General features: G+C 55.7%; 1 protein-coding gene across 2 annotated transcripts in view; it reads right to left on the bottom strand.

Moving 5' to 3' along the window:
- Positions 1 to 2,245: 2,245 nt before the first annotated feature.
- GTF3C1 (general transcription factor IIIC subunit 1) overlaps positions 2,246 to 20,875 on the bottom strand; it is a 63,201-nt gene continuing 44,571 nt past the window's right edge. For both annotated transcript variants that reach the window (XM_010990911.3, XM_010990910.3), the window contains exons 25-37: positions 20,585 to 20,727; positions 18,389 to 18,470; positions 17,074 to 17,186; positions 14,854 to 14,916; positions 14,050 to 14,143; positions 11,136 to 11,308; positions 10,031 to 10,318; positions 9,118 to 9,377; positions 7,787 to 8,064; positions 5,841 to 6,396; positions 5,147 to 5,198; positions 4,164 to 4,356; positions 2,246 to 3,241 (exon numbers count right to left, since the gene is read on the bottom strand). In XM_010990911.3, the coding sequence (XP_010989213.2) occupies positions 3,029 to 3,241; positions 4,164 to 4,356; positions 5,147 to 5,198; positions 5,841 to 6,396; positions 7,787 to 8,064; positions 9,118 to 9,377; positions 10,031 to 10,318; positions 11,136 to 11,308; positions 14,050 to 14,143; positions 14,854 to 14,916; positions 17,074 to 17,186; positions 18,389 to 18,470; positions 20,585 to 20,727 (2,508 nt within the window). In that variant the 3' untranslated portion in view covers positions 2,246 to 3,028. The remainder of the gene's footprint in view (positions 3,242 to 4,163; positions 4,357 to 5,146; positions 5,199 to 5,840; positions 6,397 to 7,786; positions 8,065 to 9,117; positions 9,378 to 10,030; positions 10,319 to 11,135; positions 11,309 to 14,049; positions 14,144 to 14,853; positions 14,917 to 17,073; positions 17,187 to 18,388; positions 18,471 to 20,584; positions 20,728 to 20,875) is intronic.

Here is a 20,875-nt window from a genome sequence, read left to right on the forward strand (position 1 = left end):
AGCCTATCCTGACTGAATCGATGAGCTGTAATTTTTCTTTTTTTGCTTAAGCAGGTTTGAGATGGGTTTCTGTCACTTGCACTAGGAAGTGTCCTGGCAATATTCTCAGTGCATCCCTACAATAAAGACTCCTCCCATCCCAAGGAAGGACCACATTCAAAGGGGCCAGAGGACCGGGCTCCATCATGTCTCGTGAATGACCTTGGGCAAAACATTTGCTGTCTCTGAGCCTCAGTTTCCTCTTCTGTAAAGTGGAGGCAGGACTCAGCCTCTCAGCTCACGATGGGGATGAAAAGGGAGGATGAAGACCAGACATTAGATGTGAGTGGGCTTCTCCGCCATTCCCTTCAGCCAGCCTGAGTGTCACATGAGGGAAGGGCTGTGGTCCCAGCCCTTCTCCAGTTTCCTCCCAGAGAGAGAAACCAAGCTGACATTGCCCTGTGCAAGGATTTAAAAAACCCGAGAACCCCAGCTTCCCAACCTTTCCCCATTCGTTACCACAAGGTCTTAGCCTCCGAAGCTGTCTGGGTGTCCCGGACGATCTACTTTGGTAAGGAAAGAGAGGATGTCGATCAGCCCCCGCCCTTCACTTTACCCCTGGGGAAACAGAGGCCCAGAGGTGCATCACCTGCAGTCCGTGCCTCCAACTCCACATCCCTGGCTCCTTTGGGCCTCCTGTTGGAGGGAGAGCCTCTCCTTCCCCCCTCCTCCCACTCATCTGGGGACTTGGTTGGCCTTCGGCTGCCACTGGCACCAGGTGCAGGAGAGCCGTTCACAGCCAACCTCAATTGCAATTGCCCCAGATGCACCATCAAAACCCGGAACTGGTCTTCTGTGGGTGATGGTGGAGTGAGCACGTGTATTTCCCCTCTGGGGAGCACATGACCGAGAACAAAGGAGTAAGAAGTATAAACTCTCCACGACGAAGGGACAGAGAGGGGGGTCACCTGCAGTCAAAAAACATCAACATGTGAGTGGAAAACAAGAGGTCAAGTCTTTGCTCAAACGGCACCTTCTAAAAACAGCAGCTAGTTTTACTCTTTTCCGTGACACTTACTATGCCCTCACACATGTCTTTTACTTATTATATTTACTGCCTGTCCCACTAGCACAGGGATTTTTTCTGTTTTGTCCACTGCTAGGTCTGAGAGCCTAGAGCACTGCCTGACACATAGCAGGTGCCCAACAAATACTGAATGGATGAATAGATGGACCAGTCAGTCAGTCAGTCAGAGGCAGGGCGGTGACTGACAGAGCAGTGGGCAGAGACGAGGGAGGGGACTGAGCCCAAGAGGGACCCTCCTGCCCCTTGACTTAGAAATGCCCCACAATGGGACATGACGGTGAAGACAGGGGCCCCCTTGGAAGTCTGTGAATGGAGCCAAAGACCTCCCCTCCCCGTTGCTCACACCACGGGACAGCTAAAGGTCATCCTCCATCCCTTGTGGCAACAGATGGGAGGGTTTTTCTTTTAAAAATTGATGGCTCCAGAGAAGAAACTATTGCATTCTGCAGCTTTGGGGGTCTCTTGGCATCATGCTGGCTCCCCACCCCAAAGCAAACTCTATCCCTGGAGAGCAGTGTTGAGGGGGAAAGGCTTTGAGGCTGGACGACCTGAAATGGGAAGTCAGCAGATCCACTTACTAGCTTCCAACTTGTGGAAATGCTTTTTAACCTCCTTGGGCCTCAGTTTCCTCATACATGAAATAGGTCTACTGATTAGACATACTTCTTAGCTTGTGGGACCAGAAGTTACTATGTGGAAAGTGCCAAGAGCAGTGTCTGGCACATTGCAAGTGCTCAGAAAATGTTATGTTACCATCATTTTTGTGAACAAGTCACCACCTACCCCAGCAAGCTTTTATGATCTCAACCTTGAATGTGGATGGACAAGCTATAAGTGTCTGGCGACTCAGATGAACCAGCAAGAAACAGACACGTTGGGCTGCTGATGCCACCTGCTGGTGACCAGTGGAACCTGGCTGAAGAGTTGGCAGAAGGCATTAGCCCTGCGCTGGGCCAGGTGCTGCCTGACACCTGTCAAGGGATGGGCTGGGGTCATCCCAGCAGGAGGAAGGGCTTTCCAGGCAGTGGCAGGCTGCTCCTGAGGCTGGAAGATGGGGGGGTGGCCCTGCTTGGCCATGAGGCCCTCCTTCCTCCGGTTTTACCCTCCTGGCTGTTCTGTAGCTGAAAACAAGGAGCCTCCAGGGGACCAAAGGTTCTTTAGGAAATACACAAAACTAAATGCACTGACTTTGCTTTAATTAAAAAATAAATAAATACATGCCAGGGGATTTTTTTTCAATGAGGAAAGAGGCTGAAGGAACAAAACAAACCCCAAACTCACAGGGACCTCCCTTGTTTCTAGCGGCCCCTTTGCTGGAGGCCTGCAGGCAGCGTGCAGGCTCAGCCACAGCCCCGCTCTGTGACAGGTCCCCGTAAGGCCCTGCCCCTCAGGCCACGGGGCTTCCCGGGAGCAGGGGGAGTCTGCCATGGTGGCTGGAATCTGGAAGGCGAGGTCTGCGTGGATGGGGCAGAGCCCCACAGCCCCGAGGTCCCGACCCCTCACTGGCCAGCAGATGTCCATCCAGAAGGCTCCAGGCCTGGGCAGGTGTCTCTGCTCCCAAATGGCAGCCTCACCTTGGAGGCCCTTGGAGGACGAGCCCGCCAGGGCCTATCACACTCACCATAGCCCAGGTTCTAGAGAGATCGGCAGGCAGCTCAGCTGAGGCTCCAGAAACAGGAGGAGAGTGGGCGGTGACCAGCGTTTCCAGCCGCGGCTCCCCCGCGACTCCTGGGTGACGATGCACAGCCCTCAGGGTCCTTAAGGCCAGCCCGGGAAGGACCTGGGTGCAGGTGGGCAGGTGGCCCTCCTGCCAGAGTTCCAGGCCTGGAAACCACAGCTGGGGCTGGGGCCAGGTACACACTGCCCCCGAGCAGCACGCGGGTGCAGGGCCCTCAGCACCCTGACCTCGCCAGGCTGACCCCACACACAGTGGGACAGGAGGGCCATGGTGACCACGCCGCCTCAGAAGTGGACCCATTTGTTCCAGTTGACCTCGTGGGGGAAGACGCAGCCCAAGCGGAGGGTACAGTCTAGTGTGGGCTCGTAGAACACTGTGGGGCTCTCACTCGGTCCGGGGGGCGCCTCGGCCTCTTCCATCACCGGCTTAGAGAAGAGCGAGACGGCAGCGGGCCTCCTCAGCGAGCGCTTTCTAATGCAGCCGAGGAACTCCAGGCCCTGTGGATGCCACAGACAGATGGTTTGCAAGTACGCCTATGGACCACGTCCTATACCCCGAGCCGCTTCCCAGAACAGTGGACAGCTGAACTTGGCCTTAAGGGACCAGTAGGGACTGACCAGGAGGATTTAGACAAATGCCCAGGGCAGGAGAGGGAGGTGTTCCCACCATTTATACAACGGCCCCGTGTTGAGCAGGGGTTGCAGGCCGGCCTCCAGATGGCATGTTGTTTGGCCTAGACCTGCTTTCAAGTGCAGGAAATTTCCCACCGAATTTCCTGTTTCCGCTTCTGCTGCGGAGCCAGAGCCCCGGGCATACCTGGCCAGAGCGCAGGGTGGCAATCAGGCCAGGCTGGATGCAGCTGCCCTCTAGGGGCGGGGGCACATCTCCAGCTCTCCCCGCCATCCATGAGGGCTTGTCCCTCACCTGCCCACCTGCCCCTGCAGGCTCGTGAGGTCGTGAGCCCTGGTCTAGGGACAGGGTCGGAGGCATGACCCTGGGAACGCTGACAGGTAAGCCTCAGCAGCAGTAAGGGGCTGGGGAAGGATGCTGTGAGCGATGGCCTGGGGCAGCAACCTGGGGCAGGGGTGGGGGGCGCAGGGCTGGGCACCAGCAGTGCTAAAGGGCAGGGAGGCTGCATGAAGGATGGAAAAAGGTGTGGGGCTCAGCCGGCGTGGCTGCCTCCTCCGAGGGCAGTGGGCTGACCACTGGATGCAGGGCTGATGGGGGTGGGATGAAGTAGGTAGCGAGGTGGGGACACCTGGGGCACAAGACTCTTCTGAAGAGCCCGGCTTTCTGTGAGGAGGCCAGTGCACCCTCATGGGCCGAGCCTGTACCTGGCAGCTGTACCGTAGGACTCGGCCCACGCGCCACCCCACCCTCCCGCCCCAAGACTCAAGCCCGAGCCCAGCCCCGCCGCACCTGGAGCAGCTCGAGCACGGCGAGGGGCTGCAGCACGCCCTGGTAGTGCTGCAGCAGACAGCTCTCGGGGATGCCGGGCCGCGTCATGACGTGGCCCAGCAGGGCCTCCATCATGCCCTTGCACACTGGCACATTCAGGCGGCCGTCCACGATGCGCCACGGGCGCCCGATGAAGCAGACACTCTCACAGTCCCTGCGGGGCAGGCACATGGGTGTCAGGCTTGGTCAGGGAGGGAGGTGGGAGCCACCTGCTCCTACGCGGCGCCTGGCCCAGGTCGCAGGGCTGGAACTGTCTGCCTTCTGCTCTTCCACCTCCCGCTTCCCTCCCATCTGGATGGAGGGGTCTCAACCCCAGGGCCCACCATCACTGGCTCAGGGGAGCCTGATGGGCTGGCGGCCCCCATATCACCCCCTGCTGGCAGGGAAGGGAAAAGAGCTATGACTTCTAGATTTCCCAGCCCCGCCTGGGACCTGGGCCAGTGGCCACCTTCCCTTCAGGCCAAGGTCTTTACGCAGAAGCTCTACTTCTGTGTTGTACGTGGGGCTTCCAGACACACTTTCCAGAGAACAAAGGTTTCTGCTAAAAATTAAACCAGTGACTGAGATGTGGGACAGCCACAGACTAGCCAGGCACTTGGCTCTGACTACATGACCGGGCCCTGGGAGGGCCACACCTGAGTCCCAAGCACACGGCCCTGCTGATCTGAGGGCAATGTACACACACACGGCAGGCATCCCCTCAATAGAAAACCTCTGTGAAACCCACCGCTCAGATGGACCGGGCCTGCGACAGCCTAGTGCTTCTGGCCCTCGTCCACCACACGAGGAGAACCTGCCTTGACGAGGAACTCTGTGCCAGACACTGTCTGATACCGTATCTTTGTGAAAGATGTTCATGGAATAACTAATTCTGGACCTGGGGAACCCCCTCCCTGGGCTCTCACTGCCCCAGCCCCGGCCACCTGAATCTGAATCACACTCACCTTTCCAGTACTGTCTGGGAGCGGCCGCTGGCTGCAGAACTGTCTGTCAGACCTGACGGAGGAGAGGGATGTGAGTGAGAGACAAGGGAGGGGCCTGTCTCTTCCTCTCCCACTCACTCCACAAGTCCTTCTGGGTCTGGGGATAAAGCCATCCCCTTCCTGAGGGCCTTCGTCCCCAGAGTGGCCAGGCCATGGGCCGAAGCCAGCACGCCCAGAGCACTGGACGGACAGCGGGGTGCAGCGTGGGGGCTGTTCCCAGGGCCAGAGGACCGAGCGAGCACCTGTCTTCCTCCAGAAGCCCTGACCACAGAGCTGGGCGTGTAAAGTCCTTGGGTGGAAACACCCTAGAGGAAACAAAGGTGCCTTCAGAAAACGCGGGAGAGGCCACTGTGGAGCACCTCTCCTGAGGAAAGGAAAACAGAGCATCTGTCGATCCCCTAGAAGGCGAGACCCCTCCCATTTATGCCACTGCTTCCTAACACCTGATGCCTCAGGAACAACACCGCTTTCTAGAACCTTGTGATTCACAGGCTGGCTGAGGAGTGTCTGAGGCCTCTGCCCTCTGGTGGAAAGACAGCGTAAAGAGGCAGGACCCCTCCCCGCAAGGTCCAGGCTGTGAGAAGCTCCTCTGCGGCAGCAGGCGGACAGAGGATGGGTGGGTGCGGGGTGGTGGGCTGCGGGACAGGGTTGGTACCTCTGGGGTCTTCAGGGCCCTCTGGAAGCTGGGCCTGACAGCTCATCTGCTCCTGGCCTGGGGAGCTGGGAACCCCCAAACACTCCAGGTCCTCCTGCCCAGCTTCCGATGCTCCTGGGGGAGGCTCCCTCATGCCCGGGTCTTCGGGAGTTGCGGGCAGAGCAGGCGCCCGGGTTTCCAGCTCCTCTTCCACTCTGGGCCCAGGGCCGGGGGCTGAGCGCACGTCCTGGAGGGTGGGCCTCTTTGCAGGGGGCATCTGGGCGCGCTCGGGGTCGGCCCCCTCACCCTGCCTGGCTGCATCGGTGCTGGCCCAGCTGGCTCGCCTCTTGGCAGCCCGGGGGCCCTGAGAAGGTGGTGCCTGCCCCTCAGAAGGGCCGTCCTCGCCGGGGGGCCCCTCTGGGGGCCTGGCCTGGGGGTCTTCTCTTGCAGGGTCAGCCTCCTCCTCTTTGCCTTTTAGCCGCACCGAGTGCAGGAGCCAGGGATGCGCAGAGGCCATGGTCACCAGGCGAGCGGTGTTGCCACCAACTTCCAGCACCTGGTGTTGTTCCAAGAGGTCCTAGGAAAAGCAGGAGACACAGAGGGTCTGTGGGGGACCCCAGGGTCATCGGGGTTTGCCTCCCCTGGCTGCAGTGTTCAAGTGCCCTGAGCCGGCGGCCAGCCCAGCTCCACCAGGACAGGTGACTCGAGGGGGAGGCCTGGCTTCCAGCCCTGGGCTGACAACCAGCCGGCCACGTGGCCCCAGGCAGTCCTCTCTCTCTCAAGGCTCAGAGTGCCCACTTGTAAAACAGGCCAGGCACGTGAAACCACAGCTGTGTCCCTGAGGCTGATGCAACTTTACAAGTCTCCTCCTGCCTGGCCAGCTCCTCCCATGGACTCAAGACCCTGACTGTGATCAAGTTCTTTTGCAAAAGCCATTATCGTTCCCCTGTGAAGGACAATGGCCCTTGCACAGCTGTGCCCCATCAAACATCCTTGTTCTATCTAGGAGCTGCATGTGTGCTCCCACCCCCTGCCCTTAACAGAGGCATTGGGGATTGAACCCCAAATCTCATGTATGCCAAGTGGGCTCTCTACCCCTGAGCTATACTCCCTACCATCCTTTTTATTTTTATATTAAAAAAGCTACCAGTCAGGGTACAAGGAATTTGCCCCAGTTCACAGCCTGGAACCAGGACTCACACCCAGGTCATGCAGGTCTGGAAGGGTTTGTTGTGGGCACTCGTCATCTGGGACCCTGTGCTGAGCACCAGGGCACAGAGGGAGCTGCTGCCTCCTCACTTCTTGTTGGTCAGTGGGATTGGATGCCTCGGCTCCAGCGCTGGGCCTGAGGAAAGTCCTCACCCCTCTCTGAGGCTTGCCTACCCTCCAGGACTCACCTCCCAGGGCCCCAGAGGCACCGTGAGTTTTAACAACAATCAAACACCATATGAATGGAACTCCACACCCCTCTCATATTTCCTGCATTCCTTTAATAATGACATCAGCCTCCACCCTCCTCCTCCCTCATGGACACCCCACGGCAGGCACCCCCACAACATCGCTAACACACAAGAGGGCAAGCCAGGTCCCCAGGCACTTGATCTAAAAGGTCCGACTGTGATTAAATTCTCTGGGTTTAAGGGTCACTGATGAAAATGGGCTGAGGCAGGTACTGTGGTGAGTACCGTGGGCTGGGTACAGGGAGCCACAGACATAGCAGAGAGCCGGGGTGGACAAGACCCATGGCTTGGAGGGGTCCAGCCAACTGTGCTGAAGAAACAGGGCCCGAGTGGCCAGATATTCTAACATTCAGGAGGAGCTGGGTTTTAGGCAGTGTTGACAACAAATTCAACTTTTGAAACAATTCCACCACATGCCTCAGACCAAGTCCATCCGCAGGGTGCATCTGGCCCATGAGTTGCAACTTCTGCTTTCATGACCTCAGGCTCCCTGGGAGCATAGCTCACCTGGACGTAGTCTGTGAAGGTCCTGGTGCGCTCACCATCTGCCCTTTCCAAGGTGGAGAACCGTCTGGTTAGCTCTGTCTTGTCCACCCCAAAGCAACCGGCCGCTGCAATGGCCCCCTGTACCTCCAGGGCGGCGGACACGTCTCCAGGTTTGTACCCAGACAGCGCCACCTGGCGGGCGAACTCTTCCAAGCTGTAGGTGTCCTGGCTGTTTATCAGCCTGGTGAACGTGTTAGGGAGGCAGGCGGTCCCCACCGTCAGCTCTTTCAGAGATGTGGCTGCGGAGACCAGGAGAACCAGAATCAGCCCTGACAGGAGCCCCTCCCCAGCCCCGTGTACAGGTGATAGCGAGGCAGGCCATGCTCCAGCCCTGACTCACAGCTCCCCACACGGCCAGGGGTCACCTTCCGGGTGGACACGGTCGGGCCCCTGGCAGTTGGGTTCCGGATATGAGCCCCTGGGCCCCTGACTGCAGACAACTAGGCTGAGTTCCCAGGGCCAATATGATTCTTTCGCCTGAGACTCCCACTGAAGGGCGAAAAGTGGGGCTGGGGCCTGAGAACCACAGCCCTGCAGCTATGGACGGAGGAGGTCCTCAACTCCAGCTGCCCTGGCCCCACCCTCTCTAACGTTCACGAGGTCACCACTCCTCAGACCCTGTGAGACAGCCAGGATATACTTCCATTTTGCTCACACCAGCCAGGGCTGGTGTCTGTTGCTTCCTGGCCAAGATGTCTCTGCTAAGACCACAGTCTACAGATTATCACATCTTTGCCCGGCCCAAGCTCCCGACCCAGCACAGAACACTGACTGTGGTTGTGAAAGTAGTAAGTACCCTCCATCTCAACACATGACAGTAAAAACAAGTCAGACGGAGGCAGGAAAAGGGTGGGAAGGAGGGAGAGGAGTGTAGGACGAGGCCCCAGGATCCTCACTCTGTGGAGGGAGAAGAGACTGCCAGAAACCGGAAACCCAGAATCGAGGGTGTGGGAGATGGAGGGTGAGGAAGTCATTAACGTTGCAAAGATAATCAAGAGAAGAACTCGAAAAAGCAAAAGACTGGAAGTAAAGGAGGCGAGAGATAATGAAGCAAGCTGAGTGCTCATCTTTCACAGAAGGGGCCAAGATAACACTAAAAAGAAAAGGACTGTGGTGAGTTCTAACCACACAGAGGGCACAGCCCGGGGCTCCCCAAGCAAGCGGGCAACTCAGGACATGTGTCCCCCACAACCCGTGGCGGCTGCGAAGGACGGGAGGGGTTTTCCTTTGTTTTGGCCCCACAGTCGTTGCCCTTCAGAGCCTGGGCCCCAGGGCGGCAGGGTGGCTCTCACCGATGGGCTCCAGCTGGGTGGGCACGGGTGTGCAGCGCAGCCGGAACTTGACCTGGCAGGAGTTCACCACAATGTTGTCGTTGGGGTTGAGGTTGCGGGTGCTGACGATGCCGGGGGCGCAGTAGCCCCTCATCAGCAGGTAGTTGGTGTGGGAGGCCTGGCGGGCTTTCACTTCGATGCTCCGGCGCTTGGCCCCCGAGCCCTCGTCCAAGTCTTCCTCTTCGTCCTCGTCCTCTTCCAAGGCGCCGTCTTTCCCCAGGCTAGGAGTGGAAAATGGACCTGTCTGCTGTCCAGCCATTCGCTCCGTGCACACTGTCCCCCTCGGAGAGCAGCCCTCTGACACCGGACACCCCCGGCATCTAGCCGTGAGGTCAGCAGAGACTGATGCTCCAGCTTCATCTCCCTCATCTGCCTTCCCACACACCCCCTCACCCTGTCCATGCACCTGTGTCTTTGCATGGGCTGTTCCTTCTGCCTGGAAACCCTTCCTAGTCTCTGTTCAAAAAATGCCTACTTTCCCATTAAACCCCAATTTGGCTATTATGCCTCCAGGAACCTTGGTCAATTCCGCCTTCTCTGCTGACCCTCCTGGCCACACTGTCCTGGGTCCATCTCTTTGGCACAGCCAATTCATTCCCTCCTCTGGCTCCCCCAGAGCCTGGAGGCATCAGCAGAAGGTGTTGCACTGGACTCTGTGCTGGAATCCCCAGTTCACAGATCTGGGAGCTCCTGGAAGGCACAGCTTAGGCCCTGCTGTCTTTGTACAGCAAATGCCCACACAGAGAAACTCAGCACATGTTTGTTGAATGAAGATCAGATGACCGAGCAAATAAAACTGGAGACGCCACGGCCTGAGAAGGAGTGACGAGGCCTGATGCCCCGACGGTGCTCCAAGCAGCACCCCACCTCTTACCTCTTAATGACCTCGTTCTCCACCATTGAACTGTCCACCACCACGATCTGCTCTGGGATCCTGACGTCCACGGATATAAGGCCCAGAGAGAAGAGGGTCAGGACGGCCACACAGTGTCCTCCAGGGCCGTCCAAAGAAAACGCCACCAGGTCGCCTGTGGAGTCATTACTCTCCTGGTCTTTGAAGGAAAAATGATCGGGCTGGTCTGACTCGCCGGCAGCGCGGATTCTGTCGAAGAACTGGAATGATTCTGTGCAGAGGGTGCCGGGAAACCGCCATGTGAAGATCCTACACAATGATACGGGGGGGCCTGAGGACGGGGTGCTGGAGGCCTGGGTGTGGATCTGCCAAATCTCGCGTCTCCCGGAAGCCCTCTCTTCCATCTCAAATGAAGGTGCCACACTTGTCTGATTGCTTCTCCCCCTCACCTGAGCGCCTCTGAGGAGGGGCTGTGTCTTTTTATCCAACCCAATACCCTAGGCCTCGCGGACACTCACTGTCATCCAGGGCCAAATTGGGGGAAGATAAAGTGCTTTTTTGTAATAATCATCTTTACAGGCCAGCCCTGAACCCACACTGAGATGAGAGGACGTGTGTGTTCAGTCTCACCATCTCCCAGGTCAAGCCCTTCTCTCTGTCCAGAGTGTGACTTTCCCAACCCTGTAACAACCTCTTGCCAACATGCTGTAAACTGAGTCTGAAAAGTACAGGACGGCTTCCAAAGGAAGTGTGTGGGCCTGCGAGGCAGGCGGCCTGGTACAGCTCTGAGCCGTGAGGATTACGGACTGAGGTTATGCCCAGCTTGGAGGGGCTCCTTTTAGCTGGTTGAATTATTAGAAACCCATTTTACACAATTTGATAGGGAAAAGGGCAAAACTACCTGCAAAAATGGTAAATGCCACAAGCGTTCACCTTATTCCCATACAGGGAAGGACGGTTGTTGATGAGGAAATCGATCCCAGAGGCTGCATCAGGGGCCGCGAGGGGCCCAGGCCGCCCTGTCTCGGACAGGAGGGACGCCGGTGCCTGTGGCTCCCCCACGCTCCTCTCTGCAGACAGGCCCCGCGCTCCCCAGCCCAGGCGCAGGCTGCAGAGTGGTGCTCACCTGTAGTAGGTCTGGGACAGCTGGTAGGACATCGGCACAAAGGGCAAAGCCCGGTTCTTCTTGGGACCCAGCGTGTGGTTGATCCGGCGCCGGTTGACCAAGCTCCTCTTCTGGCACTCCACGAAGGCCTTCACGAGGATGTGGTCCTTATACTCCCGGTACAGGCGGAATGTCTGCAACACAGCGGGGCGCGGGTGAGCAGGGCCCTCCAGCCGCCAGGCGGACAAGGGCCAGTCGTGGGGATGCTCAGAGGCCACAGCTGGTCACCTGCGGAGGAAGCAGCTGCTGTGGGGGCGAGGCGGGGGGAGGCTCCAGCGGACACTTGGGGTGCTGCTGGGGAGAGCACGGAGGAAGCCCACGACCCCCACGGTCAGCCTTCACCCACCGTCACATCACCCCGGAGAGCACAGAGAGAGGGACAGACGGCTGCAGAAAGGAAGGCTCTGCACCCTAGGCCTGCCTATTTCTTTGGATGCAAAGATGCTAGGAGCCAATGCAGAATCACCCCCTCCCCTAACCCATCAGGTTGTCTGGTGGGCTCTACCCTCTAAGTAGGTTCCCAAACGCATCTGGATCATGCCCATTATGTTGCCACGTCTGGGCCATGCCACCATCGTTTCTCACCATGGCCTCTTGCCAACTGCTCTTTCTGCTTCTACACATGCCCCCGGCCCCAACCCCGACCACCCTGTGCCACAATCAGACCACATGCCTCAATCAGACCACACGTTCCTTCCCGACCTTGAAAGCCATGCTGGTTTCCCTCTGAGGGTAGAACTCCCAGTCCTTACGACGCCTGACAAGACCCCCGTGTGCGGGAACTTGCCTGACACCCAGGCCCCAACTCCTACAATCCAGCCCTCAATCACCACCCTCCAGCCCCACCAGCTTTCTTACTTTTCTTGCAAAAGCCAAGGCCTTCCCACCTCAGGGCCTTTGCACTCACCACTCCCCTTTCTTAGAGAGCACCTCCCCCAAACCTCGGCATGACTGACTCCTCAACACTCAGTTCTCAGCACGAACATTCCCCCTCAAAAGCCAAACCCTCCTCCATCTCGCTCCTCTGCAGGCAGTTGTGTTATATTAACCTGTTTCACTTCCTCTGTAGTAACCACCTCCACCTGAAGTGATCTCATTTGTTCACTGTCTCTCTCCCCCACAAGAACACAGATTTGACCCTTACTGCTGCCCCATCAGCACCCGGCCCCCAGCACAGGGCGAACATGGAGGGTGCTACCTGGGCCCCCATCGCAGGGGCTCCTTCCGCTGGCCACATCACTGTGACTCCATGGCTTGTGGATGGGGACCTCGCTCAGAGGAGGAGCAGCTCAGAGGACTGCGGGACCAGCAGGACCTCTGTTGTTCCAGCATTTTAAAAAGTGTTGGCTCAACAAGCTAACCACTGTGCACGTCTGGCACACGCCAGCCTCCTGGAAAGTCAAAAGCCCTGGCCAAGAAAGCCTGCAGTCACAGTCCGAGAATTTGGGGCATGGACGGTTCCCTTCTGCACTGCCTCTGGGACTCATGGGTGATGGGAGACTGAGGCTCACAGACTTCGTGTGACTTCCGAGGCCAGGCCGCTGGGAGTGGCGGGACCAGAAAGAGAATGAGGCCTTGTCCTCAAGCCAGTGGCCTTGGGAGCCAAGTGGTGGTCAGTCGGGGTGCTGGGGTGGGGTGGTTTCTCCTGGAGCTGGCGAGGGGGTCTGGGCACACACCAGGTCCAGCCAGCCCAAGGCACGCACAGCACCCTCGATCTCTCCAGGCCCCACCTCTATGCCGGTCCTGGCACACAGACTATCAGCCTGATGGGGGAACACCACAAGGGGCAGGGGGAAAGAAGCCGAGAAGTGGCTGTTACATCGTCACTGAGTGCTCAGACCACAAACAGTGAGTGAAGCCGTCAGGTTCCCGACCCTGGGCTGTCACAGACACATCCATCTGGGATGCTTGCAACGCCCACCCCCACTTCCCTGCAGCAGGCAGGGGAGCCCAGTGGGACTCTGGGTGGCCTCTGACCTCATCCCCAGTGACCTCCCGCTCTTCACTGCCAGGCGGAGGGAGTCAGTGATGAAAGGCCCTGGGCCCAGGTGCTCTTTCTCGGCAACTTCCCACGCCCTGGGGGTCAGGGAGAGTGACAGCCCCTTGGCAGCGTCCCTTGCAGCCCAGACCCCAGCTCGAAATGGAACTGAGGAAGGAAGAGCAGCGGCGTGAGGCTGGGACAAGGCCCCGGCCGGGGTGCAGGGACTGGGCTCTCACCATTAACTTTGGGCTGGGCTTTCTCATGGTTGGTGGCTTGGAGAGTCCCCCCAGACTCAGGTGTGATGAATGAGCCCTGGGGTCCTGGGCATGTGCTTTTTAACTTCTAACCTCAAGTTTTCATACCTGTGGGAGTCCTAATCCCACCCCCTCCCAGGCTCAGTGCGCCGTTAAACGAGGCCCGCCTTCCTCTTTCGTCCTCTTTCGGCCACGATAAAGCGGCAGTGCAGCTCCAGTAAGTCCTCACGAGATACGTCAGACCCAACGCCCGCAGAAAGGCAGCGTCTCCACTGGGCGGTATCTAGCCATCAGAATGTGTTGACATCCCCACGTCATCATTAGACAAGATGTGCAGGGTAGCTCAAACACCTTCTCAGCTCTTCTGTCATGGCTCATTTCCAATGCTGCCTAATTGTCTGTCTTAAACATTAGACTCAAAACCCCAACAGCGAGAGGATTCTGGAGGTCACTGGGTCCCGTGCCCTCACTTCAAAGATGAATGGGGTGAGGGCTGGAGCCTTGGGGAGGAGGGAAATCAGGGTCCCTGAGACCCCACAGCTAAGAAGGGAAGGAGCAGAAACCTCCCAGGGCCCCGGCCTCGGAAGGGCCCCGCGTCCCAGAGGGCTGCTGCAGATGGAGGCCGGGTCCCCAACCCCACCTGAAACGACTGGCAAGACTCCATCTGACTGTCCGAGAGGGCCAGCGTGCTCTGGATCAGGTTCTGCAGCACCAGAGAGTGGATGTCATCCACACTGAAAGAGACGGATGGAGCCATGTGAGCCCCCGGCCACCGGGCACTGCTCAGCTGGGGCAGATTCAGCTCTAATTTAACACAAGTTTTCAATTTTGCAAAAGGTGATGAATGCTGAAACTATTCGTAACCAAAAGAAATCATAATTCTGAAGCCTTACCGGCTGGTCAATTTTTGCAGGAAATAAGTCCCAGTCTAGCGGGGAAGGGGTGGCATAACCGGGGAACAGGTTTTCACGACAACTAGCAAAGGTGCTTAGCGCTCATTTTCTTTTCATCCAATTTTAAATCAGTTTTTCTCTCGAGAATAGGCTTTTCATTGAAATACAGAGCTAAGATCAGACTGAATACCGATTATCCAAGCTGGAATAAAAAAGGCTGAGTTTTCCTAACCAGTTTCACTTGGAAGGCTCATGGGCTGAGAGTTCAAACCCTTTCCCCAACCCACTCTAAGGCTGGGCCAGTGATAGGTGGGGATAGGGATCGGCAGACTTTGCCCGCCAAGGGCCAAATGATCAATAATTTAATCTCTGTGGGCCCTGTGGTCTGTCGCAGCCACTCAACTCTGATGTTAACAGGCGTGGCTGCATTCCAGTCAAACCTCATTTCCAAAAACAGGTGCCAGGCTCGATCTGGCCCTTGATCACCCCTGTGCTAGGTTGTAGGGAACCTAACAGAGCAGCTGAGGAAGAGGCACTTGGTCAGTACTCGCCTATTCAGTTCATCCTCCTTCCTGACTTGATCCTTTTTGTCTCCAATCACCAAAACTCGGTACCTGCAAAGGAAACAAAAGAAGAGCCTGTCGCGGGAACCCAGCAGACCTTCCTTCACCGAGCTGATGCTCGTGGAAGATGGCCACTGATTGGCTAACATGCTGGAAAAAATTGTCAAACTCATTAAAATGCAAACATGTACCTGTGAAGTAAAATGAGAAAACACCACATTCTGCCCATTGAATGACCATGCTGTAGAAATGAGCGTTGAGAAAATGAGGGACATTCGCTTACCGACCACAATGAGGCAAGAAGGAGAAAGGCTGATTGGCAGGGAGCTACTGTTCACTGTGCCCGGAGTTGGGGGGGGACATAAAATTGTGAGCTCATTATGATTAAAAAACAAGCATAAGAAGGCAGAATGAAAGAAAATACCCACAAGGGAGTAGCTGTATTCAGTGATGGGATTACAGGTTATCTCTCCATCTGTTTGGTTTTTTTTTTTTGAGATCCATGTAATGTTCTTTGTATTCATACCAAGCAAATAAATGAAAAACAAATCATAGAACTCACTTTAAAAAAAAAAAAGACCATTTATTTGTAAGATACATCTTTGGTTTCTACAAAACTGAAGTCAAAATTCATCTTTGCAATTGTAAATTCTTCCTAGAATTTAGTAGCCAGAGAAAGCACCTTTACAGAAAAACGAGAACTGTTTTTAGTCAAGCGAGAAAATACCTGAAATCATTTTCTTTTTTGCTTTGCCTGCCAGAACGCTCAAGGTCAAATTTAGTGGTAAACTGTGGCAGCTGGAACTTTTTCCTTTCCTCTAGATGGTTCATGAACTCTCCTTTAAAAATCTTTATTTCAACTGTCCTCTTTTGTAACAAAAATTTGCTCCACCACTTTATTGAAAGTATGTGGAGACAGAAATTACAGATAGGTCAACGGGCTGTTTGAAACATCGTTAAGACTGAATAGAAACCATGCCACTTGGGAGCAGTCTGCGGCAAAAGCAGAACTCAAGAAACAGCTAACGAGTAGGGCCTTCTGATTCATGGTAACCTGTTTCCTGTAAGCAGAGTCCTTTCCGCAGGCTTTCTCACAAATGAAAACACTGCAGGAATACCAACAGAAGCAAAGCTTGCATTAGTGATTTATCAACAGCAGCACGGTGCCAACACCAATTACTCAAAGTCAACTACCGAGAACAGAAGACATACGAAGTGTATCTACTTGCTGACGTGATCTCACTCTGGGGTTGCTGGAAAGTTTTGGAAAGCAGAGTGTTTTGTTTTGCTTTTGGTCAAGTTCCCTTTTCTGATCCGGAAACCGCCAGCTCCTCCCCTCTCTGTAGCCTCTGTTACACTCGAGACCGCCAGTTCCTTCCCCCTCTGTAGCCTCTGTTACACTCGAAAGAAGGTGCTTAATGAAATCACTGGAATGTTTAGTTTTTTCCTACAATGTATGTGAAAATATTTGTCGTGCTAAGTTTCTGGGTTTCTCTGTCATCTGGACTTAAAATCTGGAGCAGTTCTTAGGGTGGTACTGCACATGATGGGAACCCATCATTGCCCCGAGCACTCATCACGGTGTGTAAGCCTGTGATGGCCTCTGTTTAATGTGTACAAGGACTGGAAGGTCAACAAAACCGAAAAATGGTTACAGGATAGTTGAGTTATTATAATCTGTTAAATATCTTTCCAATAAAAATATTACTTTTACTTAAAAAAAAAGCCAGCTAAAGCTTATCAACTCTGAAAATGACTGTAAATCGCTCCTTTGGCCTGGGCACAGCAGGCAGGACATAAATCACTTGCCAGCTGAATGGCAGGATGAGATGCCCACCTGAATGGCAGGGGGCTCACTGCAAAGGTATTGTACAGTTGACAAATGGGCCCTGATGGAGGGATGTCATCTCTAGAGAAAGAAATTGGGAAATACAGTGGCTGGAGGGGCTGTCGTGATGAGGATGGTGAAGAAGAGGGAGTCACGTCTGGGTGAAGCAGTGGAGACCTCCACAGAGGGAAAGGGAGCACCTGGTGGGGTGCGAGGGAGGGCAGCGCCGCCCGTTTTCAAGCTGCCCGTGAGGGATGCGCAGGGTTCACTGCAAGGCCACGTGGAACGGCTGGTGGGGGAGGCACCCGTGGCCATCCTGGCTGGTGACTTTCCCTCTTGCCCCTCGAGGATCACCCAGAACCTCCCCAGAAGAACCTTACCTGGCAAACAGCTCCTCGAGTGTGTCTGGAATTTCAAGGTTAGGATCCTTTAAGGCTGAACTGAACTTCTCTTTAAGCTTCTCCACAAATTCTTTAAACTCACTGGCACAAACCTTTCAAGATGAGAGAATGAGATGTTACAGCCCTCCTTCTCCCTGAAAGGAGGCTTCACTAAGATACATCAAGGAAAATGTTGTAACCAACTCCAGCGGCAACGACCTCCCTCGCCCCCTCCCTTCACTGCCTCGGCCTGGGCAGGGCCCCCAGGGCCCCCAGCCCTGCAGTCTGGGCTCAGCGCTGACACCTTTGAAAAGCCCTCTGGAGCAGATGTTCTTGGACCCCTACTTCCTTCATCAGTGGAGCCAGCCCCAACCTGGTGTGGGGAAACAGCCTGCCCAGCCTCCCAGGATCTTCTGGGAAAAGCTATCCCCTCCCTGATACAAGGGCCCTCTCCCCACTTCTTCCTGTCCTCGGATTCTGTTGTGAGGACTGAGCTCCAGCAGCCACATGGCAGCCATGAGGTGACCAGCACAAGGATGGAAAGCTAACCACCAGGGATGGGGAGTAAGTGACAGAATGAACCTGGGGCCCTGAGAACATCTTGGCTTTGCTGCACCCACATAGAATGGTCTACCTCTGGGTTGCTTGGCACATGGGAAAAAAGAAGCCTTGAGCCCGTTAGGTTTTTTTTTTCCCTTTCACTTGGGCTAAAGGCACTCCTAACTCTCCCTCTGTGACCTCAGCGGCCTGTGCATTCCTCTCTCAGGGTGACTGCACTGTTCTGTGGTGCCCATTTACTTCCCTGCCTGTCCCACTGCCCTGGGGCTCCATTTCAGTTGGCCTCACTGGGCACAAGGCCAGACACACATGCAGTGGAGTCCAGCATTAGCTCAACGAGTGAGGACTCAGTAGACTCTGGGCTCAAGAGCAGAGAAGTCTGGGTCCGGAAGGATGGCTTCCTGTCACTGTCCCAGCCCTGCTCCCAGAAAACTCAGGAAGAGAACTCACAGCTCATCTGCAAGCTTTCCAGAAGTCTAGCTGTTTGTAATATTTCTGAAGAGCTGCCCTATTTTCTTAATAAAACAGGCCTCTGGGCAGAGCAGCACTGCAAAGTGGCATGCCAAATTCTAACCGTCTTTGAAAACTGGTGCTGGAGTCTGATCAAAGGAGGTCCACAGCCAAAGAACTGACACGCCGACTTCCCAAATGCGTGGCGGGAAAGCCCCGTCTGTGAGGCCGGCAGAGGCACCGAGGGTCAGGAGGACCAGACTAGAACCTAGAAATCCCTGCCTTCAGCTCAGGCCGGAGGGCCCACCTTTGGGTCTTCATAGTCAGCTTTCCGATTCATGAACTCCCCAACAAGCTCCTTATCCTGGTACACCTCGGCCAGGCAAATCCTGCAGAGAGAGCAGACCCAAGTGAAGTCTGGGAACTGTAACGAGTCCACGTTCAGAACCATCGGGACATTTCTGTTCTGACATTTCTGGCCGTGGCTAACCGTGAAGGAAGACCTACTTATCTACCTGCTGGGTGATTACAGCTTTTAAGAATGAAGGATTTGGGGTCGACCAGACCTGATTCAAGTCAGGCCTGTTACTGCTCACACGTCACACCGTGGCTTCTCTGAGTTTCCGCTCTCCATGTGCAAACGGAGAACTGTGGCTCCCACCCGCCTGCCCCTCACAGGGCTTTGGCCGAGACCACATGAGATGCCCTATGTGACAGCGTACTGTAAATTTTAAAACATTATCAGGCCCTGGTGTTTGGTACTGTTAAGGGCACTGGTCTCCTCCAGCACTGTCTGTCCACTGCACAAACCTCCACGGCTCCATGGTGTCAGGAGAGCCTGACCTGCCCAAAAGGAAACAAAGGGAAAGACAACCAGTGTTTGCTGGGCTCCTATGAGCACTTCGACTCTCATAAAGAGCTTGCAACACAGAGACTGTCATTCCATTTCATAGTTTGGTGAGGTGAAGGTCACACAGACTCCAAGGGTGGGGCAGGTGTGGTTACTATGGGTCTCATCCTGCTCACAGGTAAGAAAACAGCTTCCAAGTGGACAAACACCCTGTCCCAGGACCCACAGCTCTGAACATTGGCAAGGACGGAGACCCAGGCCTGTTCACCCCGCAGCCTTCCCCACCTCACAAGTGTCTCCCTCTCCTGGATCACTTTGGGACAAGAGGAAGAGTGTCAGGCAGGGGCCGGGAAGCCCGAGTTCCAGATCTCACTTCACCACCAGCTCGCTGTCACCCCAGCCAACTCACATCCTCTCCCTGGGCCAGTTTCCACTCTGGACCAGGCGATCAGAGCCCTTTCAGATAGAAAATTCTAAGAGTCTACCACACACAGGGGAAAGTGCTTCACACAGGAAGGCCCCTTGGTGTGTCTAACCCAGCGGTTCCCAACACGGCGATCTGCCCTCCCAGGGGACATCTGAAAACATTTTTGGTTGTTATAATGGGGGTGGGCAGTGTGCGACTGGTACCTACTGGTACCTAGTAGGTGCCTAGTGCGTGGAGGCAGGGATGCTGTTAAACATCCTCCAGTGCACAGGATGCCCCCTAACAAAGAATGATCTGGTCCCAAATGTCAACAGTGCCAACACCAAGAGGCCCGGGCAGAGCTGCGTCTTCTCCACAATCCACGGCTGGGCTGATTTCTCCACCATCTGGCTGACCGCGGGCTGCCCAGGGCTCAGGATTAACCCCGAGCCAAGCTCTCCTACTGCCCTGCAGCATGAACATCAGCTGGTGGAAGCAGGTCTGCCCAACCCTGCCGTGTGCCCCTTCCTGGCCTCACCCTGGCACCTCCCTACACCACCGATGCCCTGTGGTCCTGCCCACTCGAGCCCACGCCAGTGGAGGGAGCTGTAGGAGTCTGATGGGGCTGGTGACGGCTTTATGCCCTGGCCCTAAGAGAGGAGACGGATGGGGCAGCCTCACGGGCAACTGACAATCCACAGGGGGTGCTCTGCGACCCCCAGCCAGCTGCCATCCCCACACGTTCTTAGGGAACACACAGCTCAGCTGAGGGCATGGCTGAATGTGTATGGCCCAGGGATCCCCCGTTCCTGTCCAGTGAGCTACACGAGGCGCCACTAACGCGGGGACATCCGGAGCCGCTCTGGGGCACTGAGACTGCAGTGAAAAGAGGTGGAGGCCTCTGCCTTCACTGCCTGCTACTCCTGTGACGTGACGAGGTGACATTCAGCAAGTCACCTAGCCTGTTCAGCCTGTTTCTCCATCTGCACCAACTTCACAAGGCTGTCCTAAAGTCTAAATAATACCCTGTATGTGGAAGTGCCCAGAATCATGCCCAGGCCCCCAGATCCAGGACAATCTAACTAACAATCTCTAGCAGCTCCTGGCGTGCTACCGGACGCCTCAGATTTTACCTATCCAGGTTTTACACCCGACTCTTAAGCAAATGGGATGAAAGAAGAGTAAAGAACGATCCAGAAGCACTGGAATAACCTTCTCTTGGGGTTAGAAGTTCAAATGAGGCTTACTTATAGTTCAGGTAGGCTTGTGGGTTTTTGACTATGTAGCGAGCTCTTCGTCCGACGGAATGAGATGTTTTGTCTAAAGACTCTTCAAAGGTGGCGTGCAGAATGTCCCGCACCACCTGCCAGGGGACAAACGGGCCCTTCACCTGGATCAAACACAAGCCGAGTCAGAAAATTAGCATCCTTGGAGCCCACGTGATGGGTCACTAACGAAAAGGAGCGGGGAGATACTTTTTGTGGAACCTCTTTCCTCAGCGGACCCTCAAAACTGTCACCTCACACATGTACTCAGTC

The sequence above is a fragment of the Camelus dromedarius genome, chromosome 24, assembly GCF_036321535.1.
Source record: "Camelus dromedarius isolate mCamDro1 chromosome 24, mCamDro1.pat, whole genome shotgun sequence".
Classification (NCBI taxonomy): domain Eukaryota; kingdom Metazoa; phylum Chordata; class Mammalia; order Artiodactyla; family Camelidae; genus Camelus; species Camelus dromedarius.